Source organism: Panthera pardus, unplaced genomic scaffold (genome assembly GCF_024362965.1).
Source record: "Panthera pardus isolate Hobbes unplaced genomic scaffold, ASM2436296v1 HiC_scaffold_11, whole genome shotgun sequence".
In the NCBI taxonomy this organism is placed as follows: Eukaryota; Metazoa; Chordata; class Mammalia; order Carnivora; family Felidae; genus Panthera; species Panthera pardus.
In genome coordinates this window covers 91,376,334-91,398,644 of record NW_026526666.1, presented here as the reverse complement: position 1 = coordinate 91,398,644, position 22,311 = coordinate 91,376,334, and the positions used below count along the sequence as shown (strand labels likewise).

Here is a 22,311-nt window from a genome sequence, read left to right as displayed (position 1 = left end):
GCTATTTGGTAGAAATTTTGTGAGTTAACTGTCAAACTGTCCCTGGCTTAAAATCAGCCATGAAGAAATCATATCATTAAATTTTACAAAAGTAACAAATAAGGAATTTTTCTTTTCCCAAATACCATGTATGTTATATTTCTTTTTTCCAAGTTTTTTTTTGTTATTTTTTAATTTTTAAAAATTTATTTCTTTTGGGGGGGGAGGGAGAGAGAGAGAGAGAGAGAGAGAGGGAAGGTGAGTGGAGGAGGGGGAGAGAGAGAGAGAAACACAACAGAAACAGGCTCTAGGCTCTGAGCTGTCAGCACAGAGCCCAACATGTGGCTCGAACTCAAAACTGAGATCATGACCTGAGTGGAAATTGGACGTCCAACTGATTGAGCCACCCAGGCGTCAGCGCCCCCCCGAATTTTTTTTTGAGAGAGAGAGAGAGAGAGAGAGAGAGTGAGTGAGAGAGAGTGAGAGAGCGCATGAGTAGGGGAAGGACAGAGAAAAAGGGAGACACAGAAACCAAAGCAGACCCCAGGCTCTGAGCTGTCAGCAGAGCCTGACTCAGGGCTCGAACTCACAGATTGTGTGATCATGACCTAAGCCGAAATCGGACGCTTAACTGACTGAGTCACCCAGGAGCCCCTGTCTGTTACATTTCAATAAAAAATGTTTAGGGGCGCTTGGATGCTTCAGTCACTTAAACATTCAACTCTTGAGTTCAGCTCAGGTCATGGTCTCATGGTTTGCGAGTTCAAGCCCCACATCCGGCGCTCTGCTGTCAGTGCAGAGGCCACTTTGGATCCTCTGTCCCCCTCTCTCTCTGCCCCCTCCCTGCTGGTTTTACTCTCTCACAAATAAAACTTAAATAAAAAGTTAACTTAACTTAAAAAAAGTTTTAAAAAATATATCCTTTGGTTAATGATATAACTCTGGGGGAATTTATGCTAAAAAAGTAAAAGCTTCAGCATGTAATGATAAATATACTTTGGTGTTTATTGCAGCACTGCTTGTGGGTGCAAGAAAACCCCCAAAACCAAAAAACTAGAAACAACAGGGGGTAAAAGAGGAGGGAGAGAGAGAGAAAAAGGCTGGAAAACTTATGGTATACATATATTTTGAAATATTATGCAACTACTAAAAAAGTATGAGTAAAATCTATCTTAGTGACCTAGGGATATGCACAAACATATTAAGTGGAAAAAAAGGAAACTGCAAAAAATACATATATAATTTAATAGAAACCCAAAAGTATTTTCTTTATACATAGGTCTATGTTTTTATATAGTTTTATGAACATAAATAAGATTGTGGAGGTACACGTCCATGCCATTCCCACTGACTGCCCTGGGAAGGGAAGTGTAACTGGTGGGGCTGCAAGAAAAGAGTAGTACCTTTTTCTGTGAATACTTCTATATTGCTGAACTTATTCTAAGAAGTTATTTTTTAATTTAAGATAATCCAGTAAAGTTTAACCAATATTATTTTTAAAAGAGTGAATCATAACAAAATTCACAGAAGTAGTTGGCTTATCTATAATTTCTTCCTATTTTAATCTAACTTCTATTATTGCCAGGCTTTGTCAAAGGCTGTTTTCATCAAGGATACTCTTCTATTAAAAAATCATTAACGATCCTTCACTGCCTATAGGAGTAAATCTGAAATTAGTAAAGAGCACTAAAATATGAGCCAGGAGATCTGGGATCTAGTCTTACTTCTAATGAGGGACCATGAGATGTCAAGGCAGCCACATGGAAAATGAGAGGCGCGAGATGGAGAATTAGTTTGCCTTCAGATAACTATGGTATGGCACACGTTCAAAGGCAATATGGCAAGTGATTGAATAATCCTAGACTAGGATTCTAGTGCTGCCACTTACTAGTTGTGTGACCTTAGGCATGTTATTTATCCTTTTTTAAGCCTCAGTTTCTGATTCAGTAAGGTGGGGCTACTAATATTGACCTTTTTCAGGGTTATAAGAACCATTAAAAATAATATATATAAAGCATCTACCCATAATGTAACCCAGTAGCTGCTGAACAGATGGTTTCTGTTATTATAAATCATCCTCATTCTACAGATAGCATTTCAGGACCTTTACAACCACCAATATATTTTTGAATTATTTAAGAATTACTACAGGTCAAATACTGGGCTAGGAACTTTACATACACCATCTCATTATGTTTTTTTATTATTAAACTCACACTTTAATATTAAATATTATCATTATAATAGCCTCAGATTGTGTGACTTAATCTTATTTTATGGATTAAAAACTGAGGCTAAGGTTATGTAATTTTATAAAGTTACACAGTTTGTAACAGTTCACTATAGTTTATTACAAAGTCTGCAACTTGCAGAGTAGGAAGTTAAATTTAAAATTTAAAGTCAGAACCATGAGACTCAAAGCCCGTGTCTGTGACAGCTATGCCACGTGCTGCCTCAGATGTGAGCTCTTCTGGCTCTATCCTTGCCCCCTCCCCCGCCTCAGGCCCAACTTGAACTCTCCCTGTTTTATAAGTCTGTCAGTCTACCACCAACATAGTGATTTCATTTTTGTCCTACTTAATTTTTCAGTCTAGACCATCCATTCAGGCATCGACATATTGCAACATCACAGAATATGCTGTGATTTTTTTTTTCCTGTTAATGCTGGGTTTTTTTTCAATATGAATTTTAAATTCCTTAAAGACAGAAGAGATAACCTTTCCAAGTCATAACAAACTTACCTACCTCTGGTAGAATGATAGAATTGTGCATTTTCATAGCAAGGCACAATGACAATGAGTTGTGAGAATTAAGAAAAAACTCAAATGGTGAAAGGAGACACGTCTGTGACACAAATAGTACCTTGGTAACAGTAACAGGCAGAGAAAACACAGATGGTACATGGTAATTTTCTGACTGCAGAACAGAGGGCAATGAGCACTAACCAGAAGCTCTTTGGTCTCCCATTCTGTCTTGCCCTAGATTTGACAGGCTGTAGATATTAAATGGCTGTGGACAATGTAAAGAGAAAGAAATCTAATAGTTGCTAAGAGATGAAATGATCAGTTTTGAACCTTTTATGACCTCAACTATCCTATCATTTTCACCAAGGCTCAAATTAGAGCAACTATATTTTTTAGTTTGGAATTAACTGTGAATACAAGCGTTCACTTTCTTTCTATAAGCAAACACACCTGGAAAAGCAGGTTGCTCATGACAATAATTTCACTTTACTAATTTAAACCTTATTCAATATTGCTCACAATGGGTGGGACCATATCAAGCCTATTTCAGTCTAATCTCCATATCCCCTCCAGAGGTGAGGATATATTTCAATAAAGCAAGATGCTTTTCATACATTGAGAATATTATATTAAAAAGTGCTAAAAATATATTCTCCCCTTTACGTTGCCCCAATAACACTTCTGGGAAGAATGTGTAGTGAGGGGAGAATATACCTCTTGGAGATTTCTGGTTTTACTCCTTCCTCTCTTCTTACCGTTACTAGACATCGACACATGTTTGCGTAAGCCACAGAGAAACTGGGCTCATCGATAGCCTTCTCAAAGACCAGGTCAATGACTCCCTTCAGCCGCTCCTCTGTGTCAACGGTAAGTCCTGACACTTGCTTCATCAGTTGGTTGAACATCTGTGGTGTCAATTTATTTAAGATACTTCGAACTTTTCTAAAAAGTTCCTAGAAGGGCCACAAAAAAGAAAAGAATGTTATCGTAACTATGACAGGATGATTCTTTCTATAAGGATTAGTATTTTGTTTATAAGTTCAACTCCCCAAATTATTAACAAGGACTGTGAACTAATCAAAGAAATAATTAAATCCCATCTATTTTATTTTAATTATTAATTTTAATGTTTATTTATTTTTGAGAGGGAGAGACAGAGATAGAGAATGAGTGGGGGAGGGGCAGAGAGAGAGGGAGACAGAGAATCTGAAGCAGGCTCCAGGCCCAGAGCTGCCAGCACAGACCCCAATGCAGAACTTGAACTCATGAACCATGAGATCATGACCTGAGCCAAAGTTGGACATTTAACCAACTAAGCCACCCAGGCGCCTCTAAATCCATCCATTTTAACAAAGAGCAAACAAGTATACCACTTCTTTTTACAACAGATGAGAATTCTAGGGATTAGTCATATTCACTGGTGGGAGTACACTCAGGGCAATTTGGCAATGTGTATTAAGAGCTCTAAAACTGTGATGTATTATTTTGAATCAACAATTACACTTTAAGAAATTTATTCATACTTAAGGATAAGTACGTAAGACTTTAGCCATAATGACTTCCTCCAGTAACTCTTTATAGCACATTAATGTGCTAAAATAGAAATCTATCTAAATTATGGCAGAGAATACTAGGCAGGAGTTTTTTAAACTCTCATCAGAGTAGAAATATAAGAGAACTTCCACCACTAGAAAAAAGCACCTATAACTCTACTTCGTGGTGAAATAATGACTGCTTTCCTTGTAAGAATGGGAATCAGGCAAGAATGTCCATTTTCACCATCCTATTCAAAGTCATACTGGAGGTCCTTGTCAGTACCCTAAAGCAAAGAAAAAGAACTACAACCCATATAGATCGTAAATGAAGAAATAAGACTCTCTTCATAAAGGAGATGATTATCTTTGTAGAAAATCATAAGGAATCTACAAAAATTGATACTAGAACTAACAAATAAGTGTAGCAACACTGCAGAATACATGTTAACATACAAATATCAATTTTACTTGTATATATTAGCAACAACTAGAAATTACATATTTTAAGACTACTATTTACCATAGCACCAAAAACCATAAAATACGTGGTTAAGAATCTAACAAAATATCCATAGAAGCTGTATAATGAAAACCATAAATCACTGATGAAAGAAATCAAGGAGGACCTAAATAAAATGAGATCTGGGTCATGTTCATGTATTAGAAGATCTACTATGGTTAAGTTGTCCATTTTCTCTAAACTGATCTACAGATTTAACATAATCACAATAAAAACCCTACTAGGGTTTTGGGGTATTTTTTGGTAGAAATCAAGAAGCCGATTTGACTCTGAAAAGTCAAAGAAAAAAAAAAAAGAACAGCCTAAATGACTTTGAACAATAACAAAGTTGGGGGACTCCTACAACCTGATTTCAAAATTTACTACACAGAGTGTGGTATCGGTCAGAGGACAGACACACAGATTGGTAGAATAGAATCTAAGTCCAGAACTGGATTCACATATAACTGATTTTCAACAAAGGCGCAAAGAAAATTGAATGGACAAAGGATAATCCTTTCAACAATGGTGCTGGAACAACTAGATACCCATAAGGAAAAGAAGAAGAAAAAAAAAAGAACCTAGATCCATACCTTGCATGAAACACAAAAATTAACTAAAACTGGATCACAGACCAAAATGTAAAACATAAAACCGTAAACTTTTAAAAAATAACAAAGGAGAAAAATTTTGTATTCTTGGGTTATGTAAAGATTTTTTAGGATACGACAGCAGAAGTACAACCTCTGAATACAAAAGTTGATACATTCCAACATGATCAAAGTTAAAAACGTCGGTTCTACAAGACACTATCAAGAGAATACACCAACAAAACAGACTGGGAGAAAATTCTTGCAAACCACATATTTTATAAAAGATCTGTATCCAGAATATATGAAGAACACTCAAAAGTCAATGATAAGAAACACCACCACCCACTGAAACAGGGCAAAAGATATGAACAGAAATTTTACCAAAGAAGATATAAGAATGGCAAATAAGCACAAAAAAGATGTGCTTATTCAATATTTTATTCATTTGGAAATGCAAACTGAAACAAGGAGATGCTACCACACATCCATCAGAATGGCTAGAATTTATAAAGCAGAAAATAACAAGTGCTGATGAAAAATTAAAACTCTCATGCCTTGCCAGTAGAAATGCAAACTGTTACAATAACCATCTTAGAAAACAGTTTGGCATTTTCTAATAAGGTTAAACCAATATCTACCACACAACTTATGGATCCCATAGCTAGGATCTGACCCAGCAATTGCACTACTAGGTATTTAACCAATGGGTACAGGAGTGCTATTTCAAAGGGGCACATGCACCCCAACGTTTATAGCAGAGGTATTGACAATAGCCAAAGTATGGAAAGAGCCCAAATGTCCATCAACTGATGAAAGGATAAAGATGTGGTGTGTGTGTGTGTGTGTGTGTGTGTATGTGTGTGTGTGTGTGTGTGTGTGTGTGTGTGTGCATGTATATATATATATATATATATATATATATATGCGCACACACCCTGGAATATTATTTGATTAAAAAGAATGAATGCCTGCCATTTGCAACAATGTGGACGGAACTAGAGTATATTATGCTAAGCGACATCAGTCAGTCAGAGAAAGACATTGTAAGATTGCACTCATATGTGAAATTTAAAGAAACAAAACATATGAATACAGGGGAAGGGAAGGAAAAATAAGACAAAAACAGAGAGGGAGACAAACCACAAGAGACTCTTAAATACAGAGAACAAACTGAGGGTTTTGGAGGAGAGGTAGGTGGGGGAATGGGCTACCTGTGTGATGGGCATTAAGGAAGGCACTTGTTGGAAAGAGCAAGGGTTTTATATGTAAGTGATGAATCACTGGGTTCTACTCCTGAAATCAATACTACATTGTATGTTAACTAACTTGAGTTTAAATAAGTTAATTAAAATAAAAAAAAAAACAACCTTCAAATATCTTCACATATTTCAGATGATAATTTAAGCTAAAAAATAGGATTAAAGAAGGTTAGTTATTAATGTGATGCACAGCATGGTGACTGAAGTTAATACCATACTACATATTTGAAAGCTGGTAAGAGGTAGCTCTTAAAGGTTTTCATTACAAGAAAAAAGAATTTGTAACTCTGCATGATGATAGATGTTAACTGGACTAACTGTGGTGATCAATTTTGCAGTACACACAAATGTTAAGTCATTACAGTGTATAAACAGTATACATACAGTGTATAAATCAGGTACAGTTAACTGCCTTCCAGACTACTGAACTTTAGCTGCAGAGACAAGGTAACTGCAAGTGAAGTGACGGAGCAAACAGGAGGTGGAGTAGGAGCCACAGGAGGGAGTAGTTTACACACACGAGAGGTCAGAGGCAATGGTTAGGGAGCAAATGAGAATTGAGCCAGGTTATGAGGAACAAAAATAGCTAGCTGAGCGACTGTGTGTCAACTGTACTTAAATAGAAACTGAAATTAAAAAAAAAAACAACAAAAAAACTACCCAAGTGAAAAGAAAGGGAAGAAGTCATTTTAGAAAGGGAAAAGGACGGAGTTATGTGTGAGGGTTTTCTTTGGGGACTAGAGAAAAACAAGGAAAGACCAGAGGACTAGTGTGCAAGTTGTAAGACAAAAGGAGGCATGTATCTATCTATCTATCTATCTATCTATTTATTTATTTATTTATTTGAAAATGAGGTCATTAAAGACAGTTTAAAAGCTAGGGTGGAGAGCTCAAAATCAGTTCCTCAGGTAGAGGAGTCAGGCAGAAGTGGCAGGAATGTTGTAGCAAGAGAAGAGAGACAGGAGCAGTAACCTCAGGAACCACCTGAGGAACCAGTACATGTGGTAGGAGTCTAGACGTGTCATGAGAACCCCCTCATGGAAAAGATGAAATATTACGATCTAGGAAAAATAAGGCCATTGGTATTATTCATAGTGTTATTAGAATACAGTGGCAGGAATGAAGTCCAAGTGAAAGAGTTTTCTGGAAGTGGAGGTGACAACAAAACCACTGTTTCCATAAAAAAGGAAAGGCACAGAATTAGCAGGAGCACAGGTGAACGTGATGTGCACCTATGCAGCAGAGAAAAAGGAGAGGGAATGGAACACAGATGCTCCGGGACTTAGAAGAAAAATTCTCAAGAACAAGAGAACTGTACCCGTCCTAAAAAAGAAGTCTATTAATTCTTCACTAGATTTGCTTTAGTCACTAAGGAAAACTTAGCCAATGAATGAATGATACATCAATGCAATATTATTATTATGTTTCTGAAATAACCAACAATAGGGAGAACTCTGGGTAATTTAACTTCTCAAAGCTTCAGTGTTCTCATACATAAAAGAAGGACAGTCTATTGCCTCCTTGGTAGCTGCTACAAGAATCGAATGAAGTAAGGTACTTGTATTAGTGCCTTAACTACTAAAACAAGACCTCATCTTCATCATCAATGATAAAGATTCAGCAGGAATTCTAATTCTTTGCAAGCTATTTAGGCATGTTATCATTAAGCACTTCTCACAGGGATTGGAAGGAGAGACGCAGAAGGTTTTTTTTTTTTTAAAGCTGAGATACACTGAAAAGAAATTCAGGAAAGATTAGGTACTTGATTTCAGTGAATTTGGAGAAGGGCGTACTTACGGACAAATATTTGGGGCAATCTGTAAAAAGATGAACAAAGACAAGTAGCCAATTAAGGTTCGAGAGCATGGCTTTGTGATGAATAAGTTCATCTTGGTCTTGACTTCATATGAACAACTGCCATCGGTTAGTTTATTCATTTAACAAGTATACTGAGTAAATACTATGTATGTGGTTCTGCATTGGTGTTGAATCAAAATCAAGATTTATAAGGCACACTCTGACCCAGGAACATCGTACCGAGTACCCAAGTGGGCTCTAGGGAGCATGCCAACTGCTTTATAATACTTTATTTAATTGTTACAATAATCCAATGAGGTAGGTAATATTAGTATCTTCATTTTACAGTTGAGATTAAAAACCTGCCTAATAGAACTTGCATCTGTCTTCAGGGCTAAAGCTTTGATTGCTATATTAAACTATTCATGTTGAGAGGAAAGGTATTTAAGGAACGAGACACTGAAAAGTCAGCATATGACCTGTGATGCCTGGCTCTGACAGGTGCAAAATTCAAGAGGAGACTCTAGTCTTGGTGCCTAGAAGCAAAAACATCCAAAAAAGATAACAGAGCTAACTTAAGGACAGGAAATGGCATTGTATGTATAGCAAATGATGAATCAAGATGACATAATTTGACAAAAAAAAAAATTTTTGTTTGGATTAAAGGAATTCATTCAATTTACCCTAAGGAGTTCTGCAGGAAGGTATGCATAGAAAGATGCAAAGAATTCAATTTTATTCCAAAAGACTAAAACAAGATTGGTTTCTCAGTTCTAACTTATTAGAAACGAAAGCCTGACAAGGAGACATAAAGCAATATGCTAACTAGACTAGCATAGGGTACTCAATGAGAACCTAAAAACACATTTTTAAGAAAAGCAAACATTGATCTAAGCCTGAATAACTGAAGTCTAGGACATATAACCCCTCTAGACATAGAGTGTCTTGAAAAACAAACACAAGAGATATCTGGCACCCATTATGCTAGACCTTTTACGATAATGCTTTTAAAAGCAAAAAAAATTAAAGTCTTAAAAATCTCTACATATACTAATAGGACAAAATGACAAGTTAAAGCAAATTAAAACAACAGCATTATAATTCCAAAATAATGTTAGAATGTGCTTCTAATCTCACCTGGGTTTTAATGTTTTCAGGATCCTCAGCTTGGCTGTCTCGTTTTTGGCTGGGCTTCCAGGCATTCTCTGCCTTTTTCAGGTGCACATCTTCTTTCACAGAGACTGTAATGATCTTCCTGGGCTCTCTTCTCTGGCCAGGTTGAGATCTCCGTGGTCCAACGTTCAACAACTAGGACAAGAATATTCTTTATTGTATCTACAGAGAGTACTTAAAATTTACTGCCTCTTCTGTGCTGTTCAAGTCAAGCCTGATGATCACACCAAGCACTTCCTAGATGTAAAGATGGGTATTAAGCACTCACTTTAGATGTGATCTTTTGGGGGGGGGCGGGGGGATGTGAGAGGACAACCTTAGAATACCATCAATGTACTGTTCTCCACTACTACCGTTTTTAACTCTGAAAATAAAGTGATGAAAAATTATGTCTGATACTGCTATTGTTTCTAACAAAAAAGACTACCCTTAAACTGAAGCTTTATTTTTTACTTATTGTGGGACTTTGGACTGCTGACTTGAATAATCATAAAAATTCATAGGCAGTAATCATCACAGTTACAAATCTACTTCAAAAACTAGGTTTCTAAACTTGCAGCATGAAACGAAAATGCACTTTTATCACAAAAATTCTCTGTAGTGTAGACACTCAGCCTTACTACAGATTTTAATAGATCTCTCTAAGTTCCTGCTAGAGTCCCACCCACTGTACTCATTCTGTTAAAAACCATTTGCTGGTATGTTGTAATGGTCGTCAAGTTACAAACGGTTACTGCAAGAGACAATGGAGGAAAAGTTACACGCGGTGTATTAAAATATCCATAATACTTGTGATCTTAAATGCAAGGAAATAAGTTTTTAAGATTAAACACTTGGGTTGATACTAAGTTCTGCTACTCCCAGATCTGTTGCATACTGACAGCCTTTACTTTCTTTGATATACCATTTTCTAAATGCTGACTAAATACTGTAATTAGACTTCAAGAGGGAAGACAAAAAACTTCACACAAGACCTAGAGATCAGAATCATATCTCTTCTAGTGCCTCAATACTGCCCTTTTGAATGTATATAAAGCTTCAGAGAAGGAAGCAGAAACTTAAATTTCATGCTTTATATATACTGAAAACAAAAACAAAAACAAAAAACAGGTTCTAAGAGATACATGGTCTTAGTTAGGCCTAAGCTCATAAGCCTGAAGGCCTTTCAACAATAATTATACTTCACCATCTGCCCTAATTAGGACTAGTAGTATCAAGGATGTATCAGGATCCAAAGATAGAACTTCTGGGCAATACAAACCGATTTTGTCAAATACATCTAGCTAAGCACTCAGCATAAAAGACACAATTTCAGAATACTTAGCAAACGTTTAAAAACCTGAGGTCAGATAAATGCAGAGGTACCACACATGGTATAAGTAAAAAAGAACTGAAGAGGACCAAGCCGGAAAAGCACTCACAGGGAATGGTGGCTAAACTGGACAGTACTACCATAAAAATACTTATTTGTAACTGAAACATTGATACAGTAGCCCAGACAAAACAATTCTGATAAGAGAATGCAGTACACCGATTATCTGATTTTTATAATTCAGGTTATATTCTAGTGTTCACTTACAGGAGTTAAATCTTTTTCAGTACTTGAATAAGTTCATATAAACAATTCTATCACGAGACACTCAAATTAATCCATGCATGTGCATGTAAGAATTTGTTAAGAACAAAGACTAATGGGTGTAATGACAGGTAATTATGTCAAAATCAGGTAAGAGCCATAGTAAGCATAATTTGGGATCTAATTTTAATTATGTTTGAACGAAGTAGGAAATTTCCATTTCCAGAAAGTACTGGAAACATCAATGAATATGCCATGAAATCTGAATCTACAAAGTAAATATGACTTATGCCAGGTGCCTTTACCAGGTCTAAGTATGTACAGATTTCAAGCGAGCTGCATAAAATATAAAGATGTGAGAAACATTACTAAATAGATAACAACATTTGAGAGGAAAAAACGTTTTGAAAAGGTAACATGAGCTGTTAGTCCCAGATAAAGAGTTGGTTTATCACCTATGTGCAAGCTCCCAAGGCAACCTTAAAAATTATTATTTGGCTCACTGGCTATAACTAAGACAGATACTGTTCACAAATATTTATCCAAGTATATTGAGTCCTCAACGGATTTATTATACTTATAAATGCTTAACACACTTGATAAATTATTCTCTAATATACTCATGTTTACACTACCTGGAAGGACTATGGTACAGCAGAAAAGAGAGGCAGATTAGAAGACAAAAGAACTGTGGACTTCTGAGTTCAACTCTGCTAATTGTAAGCAAAGTTACTGTGAGCCAGTCTCTTAACATTGTTGAACTTAGGCTTTCTCATATATTAAATGCTGGTCCTACCTACAAAGTTATTATGAGGATCAGAGACATACGGGATATAAAAGGACCTTAAAAACTAGGTAAGGTGGGGCACCTGGGTGGCTCAATCAGTCGGTTGGGTGTCCAACTTCTACTCAGGTCATTATCTCACAGCTCATGGGTTCAAGCCCCGCATCATACATTTCCTTTGGGGCACTTTCTGTGATGTCTACCCAGATTACTATTAAAATGAGCATCACAATTCCGAAGTAATTTGACTTTTATTTATTTATTTTAATGTTTTATTTATTTTTTGAGAGAAAGGGAATGGGCAGAAGAGGGGCGGGGGGGAAGGGGGACAGAGGATATGAAGCAGGCTCTGCACTGACAGGCTGACAGCAACGAGCCTGATGTAGGGCTCGTACTCTCAAATTGTGAGATCATGACCTGAGTGTAAGTCAGATGCTCAACTTCGTCTGAGCCATCCAGGTGCCCCTAAGTAATCTGACTTTTAAAAAACTACAGAGAGGATACTGCCTGACTGCTTCTAATGGATATGTACGTTACTATCCATAAAAAGACCTTTATGTTGGAAGATTTTATGTAACTGCATATGACATGTTAAAACAATTGCTATGCATTCAACATATTTTATAACCCCTCTTTTGCAGGAAAGTTCATACTAGGAGTCATAGTTACTTCAGCCACACCATGAACCATACCTAGTAGATCGCAAGATCTTTGGGTGGTAATCATTTATAAGTCAATTGGGAAGCTGGGAAAAATGATTAGAGGAAGTTCCGAACCAAAAACTATGAACAGCAGGGCTGCTGCTTTTTCCCAAACAGCATCATTAACTGTTCCTTTATATGTCAGACATCTACATCCTATGAAACTCCCATCTGAATCTACAACAACATACTAAGGGAAGCAGCACAAATTAAGCAAAGAATGTTTGTTAGCTATGGGAGATGCTGGAAAAGTAATTACTTGCATTAAGGCTTAACATATCAGTATTACTCTGATGGGTCTCAATTTTGCTTAAAAATTAGCTTGTGGCACATGACAGAGCTATTTAAAGAAAGTGAAATAACTAAAACTGACTTTTTTGGAGACATTACAAATTCTTGATAATGGCTCATTTCCAATCACATTACTTTGAATGCACCAAATAACTCATTTATAGGATACAAGTAAGCATGTAGATTAGTGGGCAAACATACATTGTGATAGTTTCAAAATTCATTTTCTAATTTCAGTATTTTAAAAGAAATGGAGCTTATTCTCAATTCACAGTATTTCCTTTTAGCTATACCTAATTCTATAGCGAGCTGGTGATAAAAAGGGACAGCACACGCTGCAAGAGGAGGCACAACAAATCATACCTTCTGTGAAGGACATACGAACAACACAGAGCAGTATGATAAGGACAGATGCTGTTAACCAGAGAGAAATCAAAACAGCACCGACGTTATTTCCAATGTGTGGCAAAACGAAGATATAAATCAAAACCGAAACTAAAACACAAATAAACGCTAACAGAAACACAACTTTAAATCACCAAAAACGGAAATGCTGAAAAATAAAGCATCAAACGGTTTCTAGAAAGCTGCTTTCTAAGACTTTCTGGTGAAAGACTTTCTGGTGAAAGACTTTCACTCTTTAGAAAAAAATTTTAATTTAGTATTTACAGAAAATAAAGATTCAATTTCAATCCTGTGTGAGAACAGAATATCACACACAGAGATACCTTTAAGATGTTGATGCTCACTAAAGAATATGCTTCAAATTACGGGTATTTTCTGTAGGTTTTGCAAAGCCTCCAACACATTGTAGGCACTGAGGTATTTTCAATTAGTGTCTGGCTGCAGGCAAACAACAAATAATTCAAATCTCTACCAAGTGGCAGTAGTTTCTGATGATACAGTCTTATTTCGAAACAGGTTTCAAAAGTTGCCATTCCAGAAATAAAAAGGTGATGGGGAAATGAAAAGTGTCACCTTAAATAAAAATATTTTTACAAACATAAAATAAAGTTGTCTTAGCAAGGTGATCTGCAAGTGAGTATCAAAGCCCCAGCTCCTCCCCAAGTCTCAATGAAGCGCTCTCAATACCATTCCAACGTGGGGGAAAAAAAGGTATTCACATCATCGGCAACTTTCCCCCATGCTTTCTGCAAGTCTACAAAGCATGGAGTAGGCACAGCCTGCCGCATCCTGCACAGGGCAGTGCCCCAGCAGAACTCCACTGGTGATGTCACTTCTACCGCTGAAGAGCCTGCTACTGGGGGTGTAAAGGCAACCTGCAGTTTACGAATACTGCACTCTTTTGTACGTGTCATTTGTTCATATTTTGACTTCACAACCTACAGTAAGTGAGAAGAACAAAACAGAAAATATCGTAACACCAGAGACTCTTGTTAAAAAAAAAAAAGAAAAAAAAAAAAAAAGATTCAGCGCACCCCAAGAGGCAGGCTCTTCAGGGGTGGGTGCGACATCGCCAGTGGAGCGCAAGCTGGGGCTTTGCTCTGTTCCAGAATTGGCGATCCATGCCTGCTCTGCGCTTTGCAAATCTGTAGAAACAAAGACAAAGAGATGACCATTAGCTGAATGTCATCAGAGATCTCAACTGTATCAGGGCACCTCAAAACAAAACAGAAATCCTATTTAAGTTCGGCTCTATTTTTAATCCATCTGCAGTTCATTTCAATGGAAAAACATATGAAAAAAAAATCGAGACCAAATTAATGCAGACCAACTTCTCTCAAGTAAAAATGACTCAAATGTATTCTTTATTTGCTTTAATGTTAGTATGGAAAAAAGGAGAGTCTTCACCTCTTCCACTTCTTGGTTAGAAGAATCAATGAAAAAAAGCCGTTCTCTTGCTGTGAGACAAGATGTCATGAAGTCTACGACAGTTTGTAACTAACTGGGTTGTAGGAAACTTGCACTTACAGGTACACCTCTTCCACCAGGGGTTTGCCTTCCAAAATCTGCAAAGGCTGGAGTAAAATCTGGTCCTCGAGGCAAAATCCGAGGATCCAGAGTTCGCATTGGCAATTTGGGTTGGTTGATCTGCACGAAGAAGCAAAGGAAAGCTTAACACAAGTTCCAAAGCGTTCAGTGCCCAAAGGCAAAAACCTAGACAGAAAAGATGGATCAGCTAAAATGATAAGCACTGGCTTTCTGAGCGAGCGAAGTCCTATGTGAACCATGGTCCCTCCTCCAGACTAGCCTTAGAGCCCTTAGGTCAGCAATCGCTTTCTGGTGCCCTGGGACTGATTAGGCCTAAAAATTCCCGAGGGGAGGCTAAACACAATCAGTAGACTGGCTTACCAGACACTCAGGACCAGCAGAATGGCACAAGAAGAGCTATGAGAACCAATGAACTAGGAGCAAATTTGGGGATTTTTTTCCAGGATATTCACCAGGACATCATAGCAACTTATCTAGAGGAATCCTGCCATAGCTCATTTTGATTTTCTTGCTGTTGCCTTACAGTTAGTAAAGTATGTATTTTGAGTGACAGTAAGTCTCTAAAGGAGATATTTTTCATGTGTGAACACCATTTAAAATCTCACTTGGTTTGCCTGATTAATTGGAGGTATAGACATATAATGTGACTACAGACTAAAAAAGCTAAGTAGCTCAGGGAGAAATCAACTAATAAACGGATGCAGTCAGAAAACTATTAGGAAGACAAGAAGAGATATTTCCTAGAGGATAATCTAATTTAAGTGTATATAAAACCTCCCCTTGTAAAGTAGTCTCAAATGAGCGCTACCAAATAAGTACCTAAGAGAGATTTAGATACCAAGAGAAATAAGAAAACCTATTGCTTTAAAAGAGGAAACTAATACAAATATGGTCTGGATAAGCAGCTGCTGGGAATCTCAAAAAGAGGGAGATCTCCTTCTGTAAGATAGTTACCATCTACACGTCACTAAAGATTAATAGTTTCTTTTTAAAACAAAAGTATTTTATTTTTTTTAAATTTTTTATTTAAAAAAAATTTTTTTTTACATTTATTTATTTTTGAGAAACAGAGTGAGACAAAGTGTGAGCAGGGGAGGGGCAGAGAGAGGACACACAGAATCTGAAGCAGGCTCCAGGCTCTGAGCAAGCAGTCAGCACAGAGCCTGATGCGGGGCTCGAACCCACAGACTGTGAGATCATGACCTGAGCCGAAGTCGGACGCTCAACCGACTGAGCTACCCAGGCGCCCCAAAACAAAAGTATTTTAAGCTTGGTCACCAGCACTGGTCACCAGCACTGGTTCATCATTGACATATATATATATATATATATATATATATATATATATATATATACACACATACAGACACACACACACACACACACACGTGTGTGTGTGTGTGTGTGTGTGTGTGTGTGTGTGTGTAGTTACTTGGGCAGATACGCATCTGGCTCTACTCTTTTTAATTTAATAAAGACAAAATAAACACTGTACTAATTTCCTGTATGCACCATTAGGATCAGATGTTAAAAGAAAGGGTGCCTATTTATTTGTCAAAAGTGAAGATGAATCACTGTAAGTATGTATTAGGGAAATTCTGAGATACAATCTGACCTGTCCTCAATGCCATTCTAATTCTATACTGAAATTTTAGAATAGTGAAGAAAGACCTCCATATCACTTTAGCCATAGTAGCCCAACAGACAAACGTTTTTCACCATATCACTAGGCAACAACTGGAATAAGCAGACAATCAATTTTAAAACTTCACCACTCAAATATGGGCCAAACCCCAAGGTTACAGCAATCTATAGTAAACCTCAAATCCAACAGCACTATGTAGGAAAACTATAATACATGAACATATATTAGAATTCAAATACATTCAGTCTAACAATTCCTAAAAATTGCTCATACTTCATATATTTGTACTGATAAAACCAGTTCCCACCAGAAAGACATAGCTTTCTCTGAGTATGTTGCTTACTTTGTCCAGAACCACATCACTGATGGGAGGCAGGCCCTCTGGTTTCTGTATACAGGCTGGCATGAACTGAAAGTCCAGCAAAAACTCCCTGTCATACTGCTTCTTGCCCTCAGTATCAGCAGGCTTCCAGGAATCTAGAAAAAGGGATGTAGGCAGACAAGTGTCTATAGGGTCATTATATGTATAACCAGTAAGAGTACAAATTAGATTACAGTACTGACTTTACTTTGTCACAGACAAACACAAAGCAAACACTGAGCTACAGTCACAAAATGTCATGTAAAAATTTCAAACTGCCATTTGTTCCTTTATCCCTTCTGGATACCTTTGGATAGTAAACTGATTATTACAGAAACCACTTAATATAAACTACCAAGCCCTTCGGTATCTCAGAAACAAGGAATCTAATAATACCCTTTGGTTTCATATAAAAGGATTCCTTGGTTGTTCACTTGGAAATATTTTGGGGGGAAAAGGCAAAGGACACAAAACAAACACAAATAACTTATTTAAGATTCTGAAACGGCTAAGCAGTTAAATACATTTTTTTCCCCCGACAATGGTTTATTCTATTTTGGAAGTATAGTTGACTTACAATATTGTATTCATCTCAGGTACACAAGACAGTGGCTCGACAATTCTATACATTACTAAAGGCTCACCACAGTAGGTGTAGTTAAGCATCCTGTCACCGTATGAAGTTAATGTAATCTTATGGACTATATTCCCTGTGCTGTACTTTTCATCCCTGTGACTTATTCATTTTGCAACTGGGAGTCTGACCTTCTTCATCTGTTCACCATTCTTGCCAACCCCTCATCAACCTCCCCTCTGGCAATCACAGGTTGTTCTCTGTATTTATCAGTCTATTTGTTTTTCTATTTGTTTGTTTTTTAGAGTCCACATATGAAGTGAAATCGTATGGTATTTGTCTTTTTCTGTCTGACTTATTTCACTACACAAAATACCCTCCAGGACCATCCATGTTGGTGCAAATGGCAAGATTTCATTCTTTTTTTTTACAGTTGAGTAATGCTTCAGAGTGTGTGTATACACACATGCATGCACATACTCATGTATACACACACATCTTTGTCATCCATTCCTTTATCAGTGGACACACAGGTTGCTTACATATCTTGGCTATTGTAAACAATGCTGCAATAAACATGAGGGTGCATGTATCTTTTTGAATTTCTATTTTTGTTCTCCTTGGGTAAATACCCAAAAGTAGAATTACTAACTCATATGGTATTTCTATTTTTAATTTTTTGAGAAACGCCCATACTGTTTTCTATAGTAGCTACAATGGCAATGGTTTTATTCCCACCAGTAGTGCATGGGGGTTCCCTCTTCATAACCTCACCAACACTGTTACTTATTTCTTGCTTTTGATGCTAGTCATTCTGACTGGTGTGAGGTGGTATCTCATCGTGGTTTTGATTCGTAGTTCCCTGGTAATTAGTGATGTTGAGCATCTTCTCATGTGTCTATTCAAGTCCTCTGCCCATTTTTGAACTTGGATTATTTGGGGTTTGTTTTGTGGAGTTGTAGGAGTTCTTTATGTATTTTGGATAATAACCCCTTAGCACTGCTGACTACAGTTTACTGTGAAGAAAATAATGTACTTGCTTGCTGAGACAAAACTGGGAAGGCACATATTCTTCAAAAATCCTGACACACTCTTGATTTTTTATAAGTTGCATTTATTGAAGTAATCTCTACATTCAATGTGGGGATTGAACTCATGACACCGAGATCAAGAGTCGCATGCTCTCTTGACCAAGCCAGTCAGGCACTCCTCAGAGTTAATACGTTTAATATTAATTTTAAATTAGTTTTTTGCCATAGCGTTACTTTGTTACTATGACTATTGTTACAGCTATCATTTCTCATAATCCTAATTTCATTATATAAAGTTGGAGAATTTCTTGAAATTTTTGTTGGATCATAAAAGCAAGTCACAGCATTTTTATTTTAATTAACAAAACTTTCATCAAACCCATGCCCCAGATCACTTCATGATAATATTACTTTACATCAGTGGTTTTTAAGGTGGAGGTGATAGACTCATGATGGCCTGTGAGAACACTGCAGATATTTTCAACCAAATCCTCATTACCTTATTGTATTCATTAAAAGGCAGACAGTTTATTGGGATCTAAATTTTATTTTCATTTAAAAAATTTTTTCAATGTTTATTTATTTTTGAGAGAGAGACAGAGCATGAATGGGAGAGAGGAGGAGGGAGAGGGGGACATAGAACCCAAAGCAGGCTCCAGGCTCTGAGCTGTCAGCACAGAGCCTGATGCGGGGCTCAAACCCACAAACTGCAAGATCATAACCTGAGTCAAAGTCAGATGCTTAACTGACCAAGCCACACAGGGGCCCCTGAGATCTAAATTTTAAACTGCCCTTTTTCTAGTTATTGCTAGTGTATGTTACAGAGGCAAAAGGCAGTTTAGTGTTTCAATACAGTTGGGGTCTATAGTTGTGCACTTCTTCCTTGCCAAATAGAAGGATAAGAATATAACTGACAGGGGGTGCCTGGCTGGCTCAGTTCGTAGAGCATGCGACTTCCGATCTTGGGGGAGGCAGTTTGAGCCCCACACTGGGCATAGAGGTTACTAAAAATACACTCCCCCCCCCCACCCCCAGAGATATAGCTGACATGGTCCTAAACATGATAAGCGTCTCAATCTCCTGAAGGACTGTTGGTAGCCACAAGTACTTCGTGATATGATACAAGCCTAGATTTTCAGAAGTAATTTCAGTACATTGAATCCTTAAAGTTAAAAAAAAAACTTACTATAGCATGGCCTTACAATTTTATAAAACCCACTAGCAGCAGTTTACTGGTAGTGAAAAGACCAGTATATTAAGGTGGTATCAATAATCAGTGACTTTCAAACATTTTTGACTACAACTCACAATAAGAAATATAATGACTTTATGACCCAGAACAAATACATATATAAAAGATACAAAAGTTTCTTAAAACACTGTCTACCCTTACTCCAGTAATGCACTGACATTTTTTTACCGTTCTCCATTTTATTTAAAAAATTTTTGTAAGTTTATTTATTTATTTTGAGAGAGAAAGCACGAATGGGGGGGAGGGCAGAGAGAGAGGAGAGATAGAGAGAAGCCCAAGCAAGCTGCACACTGTCAGTGCAGAGCCCGACGTGGGTCCCGGACCCATGAACTATGAGGTCATGACCCGAGCCAAAGTTGGACACTCAACTGAGTGAGCCACCAAGGTGCGCCTCTGTTCTCTATTGTAACAAATGCTGGTTGTATCTCACTAATTTCACAACCTATTAAAAGGATTAAAAACAGCAGTTTGAAAAACACTGTCTATGGATTATTTTTGAGGTCTGACATTTTACAATCCAACCCTACCTCACACAGAAGTCACTCAGATTTGGCTAAGAAAAACTGCACTCATCCCAAACTTTCTATCAAATGAACCACCCTGCCCCACATATCCATGCAAACCTCTCTATTAATCTCAAAGTCAACCGCAGTTCACATATACTGGGATAGAGGTTTTGTATTTGGACAGTACCTAAAGATGAAACACCCTCTGAGACATAGCATGGATTTCACAGGGCACAGCACCGCAGGTACATAGGAACTGCTTCTGATTATCACAGTTCCGTTCTACAGAGTGATTTCTGTCAACAAATTTCTGTTGTGAAATTAATTTAGTGAATTATAACCAACATTGTTAAATTCTTTTTTTCTTTTCTTCCCCTTAAGTAGACTCCATGCGCAATGTGGGGCTTGAACTTATTATGACCAAGACTCCTATGATCAAGAGTCGCATGCTCTCCTGACTGAGCTGGCCAGGGACCCTGTAACCCAACATTTTTTTTTTTCTTTTTAACTTTTTTTTTTAAATGTTTATTTATTTTTGAGACAGAGAGAGACAGAGCATGAACGGGGGAGGGGCAGAGAGAGAGGGAGACACAGAACCAGAAGCAGGCTCCAGGCTCTGAGCCATCAGCCCAGAGCCCGACGCGGGGCTCGAACTCACGGACCGCGAGATCGTGACCTGAGCTGAAGTCGGATGCTTAACCGACTTGAGCCACCCAGGCGCCCCTAACCCAACATTTTTAAAAGAAGAGAATACAGTAAAAAATGTCAGTGCATTGCATGTAGTAAGGGTTAAGTGATTAAGGCTTGTGAAATGATGAACACAAAATAGCACCGAAATAGTCCTTCCAAGTAAACTAAATAAAATTCAATTTCTCTTGTTGAGTCCCACCAGACTAGCACCGACTGAAATCCTCTGCCAGCAGCTCTTCCGATGCCAGTAAAGCAGAATACCAGCATCAGATATCACTTCCGCCCACACAGAACTCTGGATTTGCTAGTCACTAACTTATGCCTGCTAATCTATTCTGTAAATATTACTCTGTGACGAGACTCTTCCTTCCATCCAATATTTCTCCACAGGAGCCAACACTTCTGTAAGGTGAATAGATAAGACACACATAGGAAGGTGGGGGGGGGGGGGATGGGATAGACTTACCTGGTTTGAATGAGAATGTCACCCCTTCACCAGAACTATCAGTGGAGCCTGAATTAGCATCTACTCCTTCACCCTCAGAAATACTCTCAGCACCATTACGTACAGGCTCAGCTTCTTCTCCATTTTCTTCCACAGTTTTTACTTTTTTTAGGTCGGAGGGTTCTCTTCCAGGATGAAACCCTTGGCTCATTTTATCCTGTTCAGATTCAAGTACTTTGTCGCCTGAAAGCTCCTCTTCAGCTTTAGGCTAAAGCATAAGTGAGCACAGAGGTTACATCATTTTTATCATGTAAATATGCATGAAGACCTACACGTATCCCCTCAAAAGGCAGGGGAAAACATGTCACTCAAAAAAAGGATGTCTGTGTTCAGCACATGGCACTAGAATGCTAGGTTTATTTAAAACACTTTTCTCATTTCATCTCTTGGGATACCGAAGACAAGTCATATGGCTACTGAAATGCTTTAACATGACTAATGAAATCTAAATGTACCAAAGGTTAGAATGGAAAGAACTGTTAATCCTAGTACTTGATGGACACGAAAGAGTCCTAGTCAGAAATCTAAATCAAGCACTCCTACCTCTGCCATTAATGCTCAACAAATATAAAAAGAAACACTAGAGGGTATTTTTTGTGCTGCCCTCTTGATGCTAAATGGAGATTTTGATGACTAGAGCATCTGGGCCCCCAAAAGCTGATTATCCCTCATTTTACAAGGAAGCCACCTGTTAGTTAAAATCTATTTTTGTTTGCTTGTTCTCAGAATTCTCTATGGTTGTGACCTTATTCAAATTACATATGGAAAAGTGCTTGGCACATATTCCTCTACAGAGAAATCTGGGTTCTAGTGCATCTTACTTTTAAAAAGCAAAATGGAATGGAGGTTATTCACCAGATTTT

At 37.6% G+C, this 22,311-nt stretch overlaps 1 protein-coding gene across 39 annotated transcripts in view; it reads right to left on the bottom strand.

The window, feature by feature from the left end:
- Nucleotides 1–22,311, bottom strand: part of EIF4G3 (eukaryotic translation initiation factor 4 gamma 3) — a 314,444-nt gene that overhangs the window by 60,901 nt on the left and 231,232 nt on the right. For 31 of the 39 annotated variants that reach the window (XM_053898871.1, XM_053898863.1, XM_053898875.1 and 28 more), the window contains 6 exons: nucleotides 21,410–21,656; nucleotides 16,873–17,006; nucleotides 14,864–14,983; nucleotides 14,371–14,481; nucleotides 9,544–9,714; nucleotides 3,479–3,676 (listed from right to left, as the gene is read on the bottom strand). In XM_053898871.1, coding sequence (XP_053754846.1) covers nucleotides 3,479–3,676; nucleotides 9,544–9,714; nucleotides 14,371–14,481; nucleotides 14,864–14,983; nucleotides 16,873–17,006; nucleotides 21,410–21,656 — 981 coding nt within the window. Of the gene's footprint in view, nucleotides 1–3,437; nucleotides 3,677–9,543; nucleotides 9,715–14,370; nucleotides 14,482–14,863; nucleotides 14,984–16,872; nucleotides 17,007–21,409; nucleotides 21,657–22,311 lie in introns of all 39 variants that reach the window. The other 8 variants (XM_053898880.1, XM_053898865.1, XM_053898870.1 and 5 more) reach the window with 2 other exon arrangements.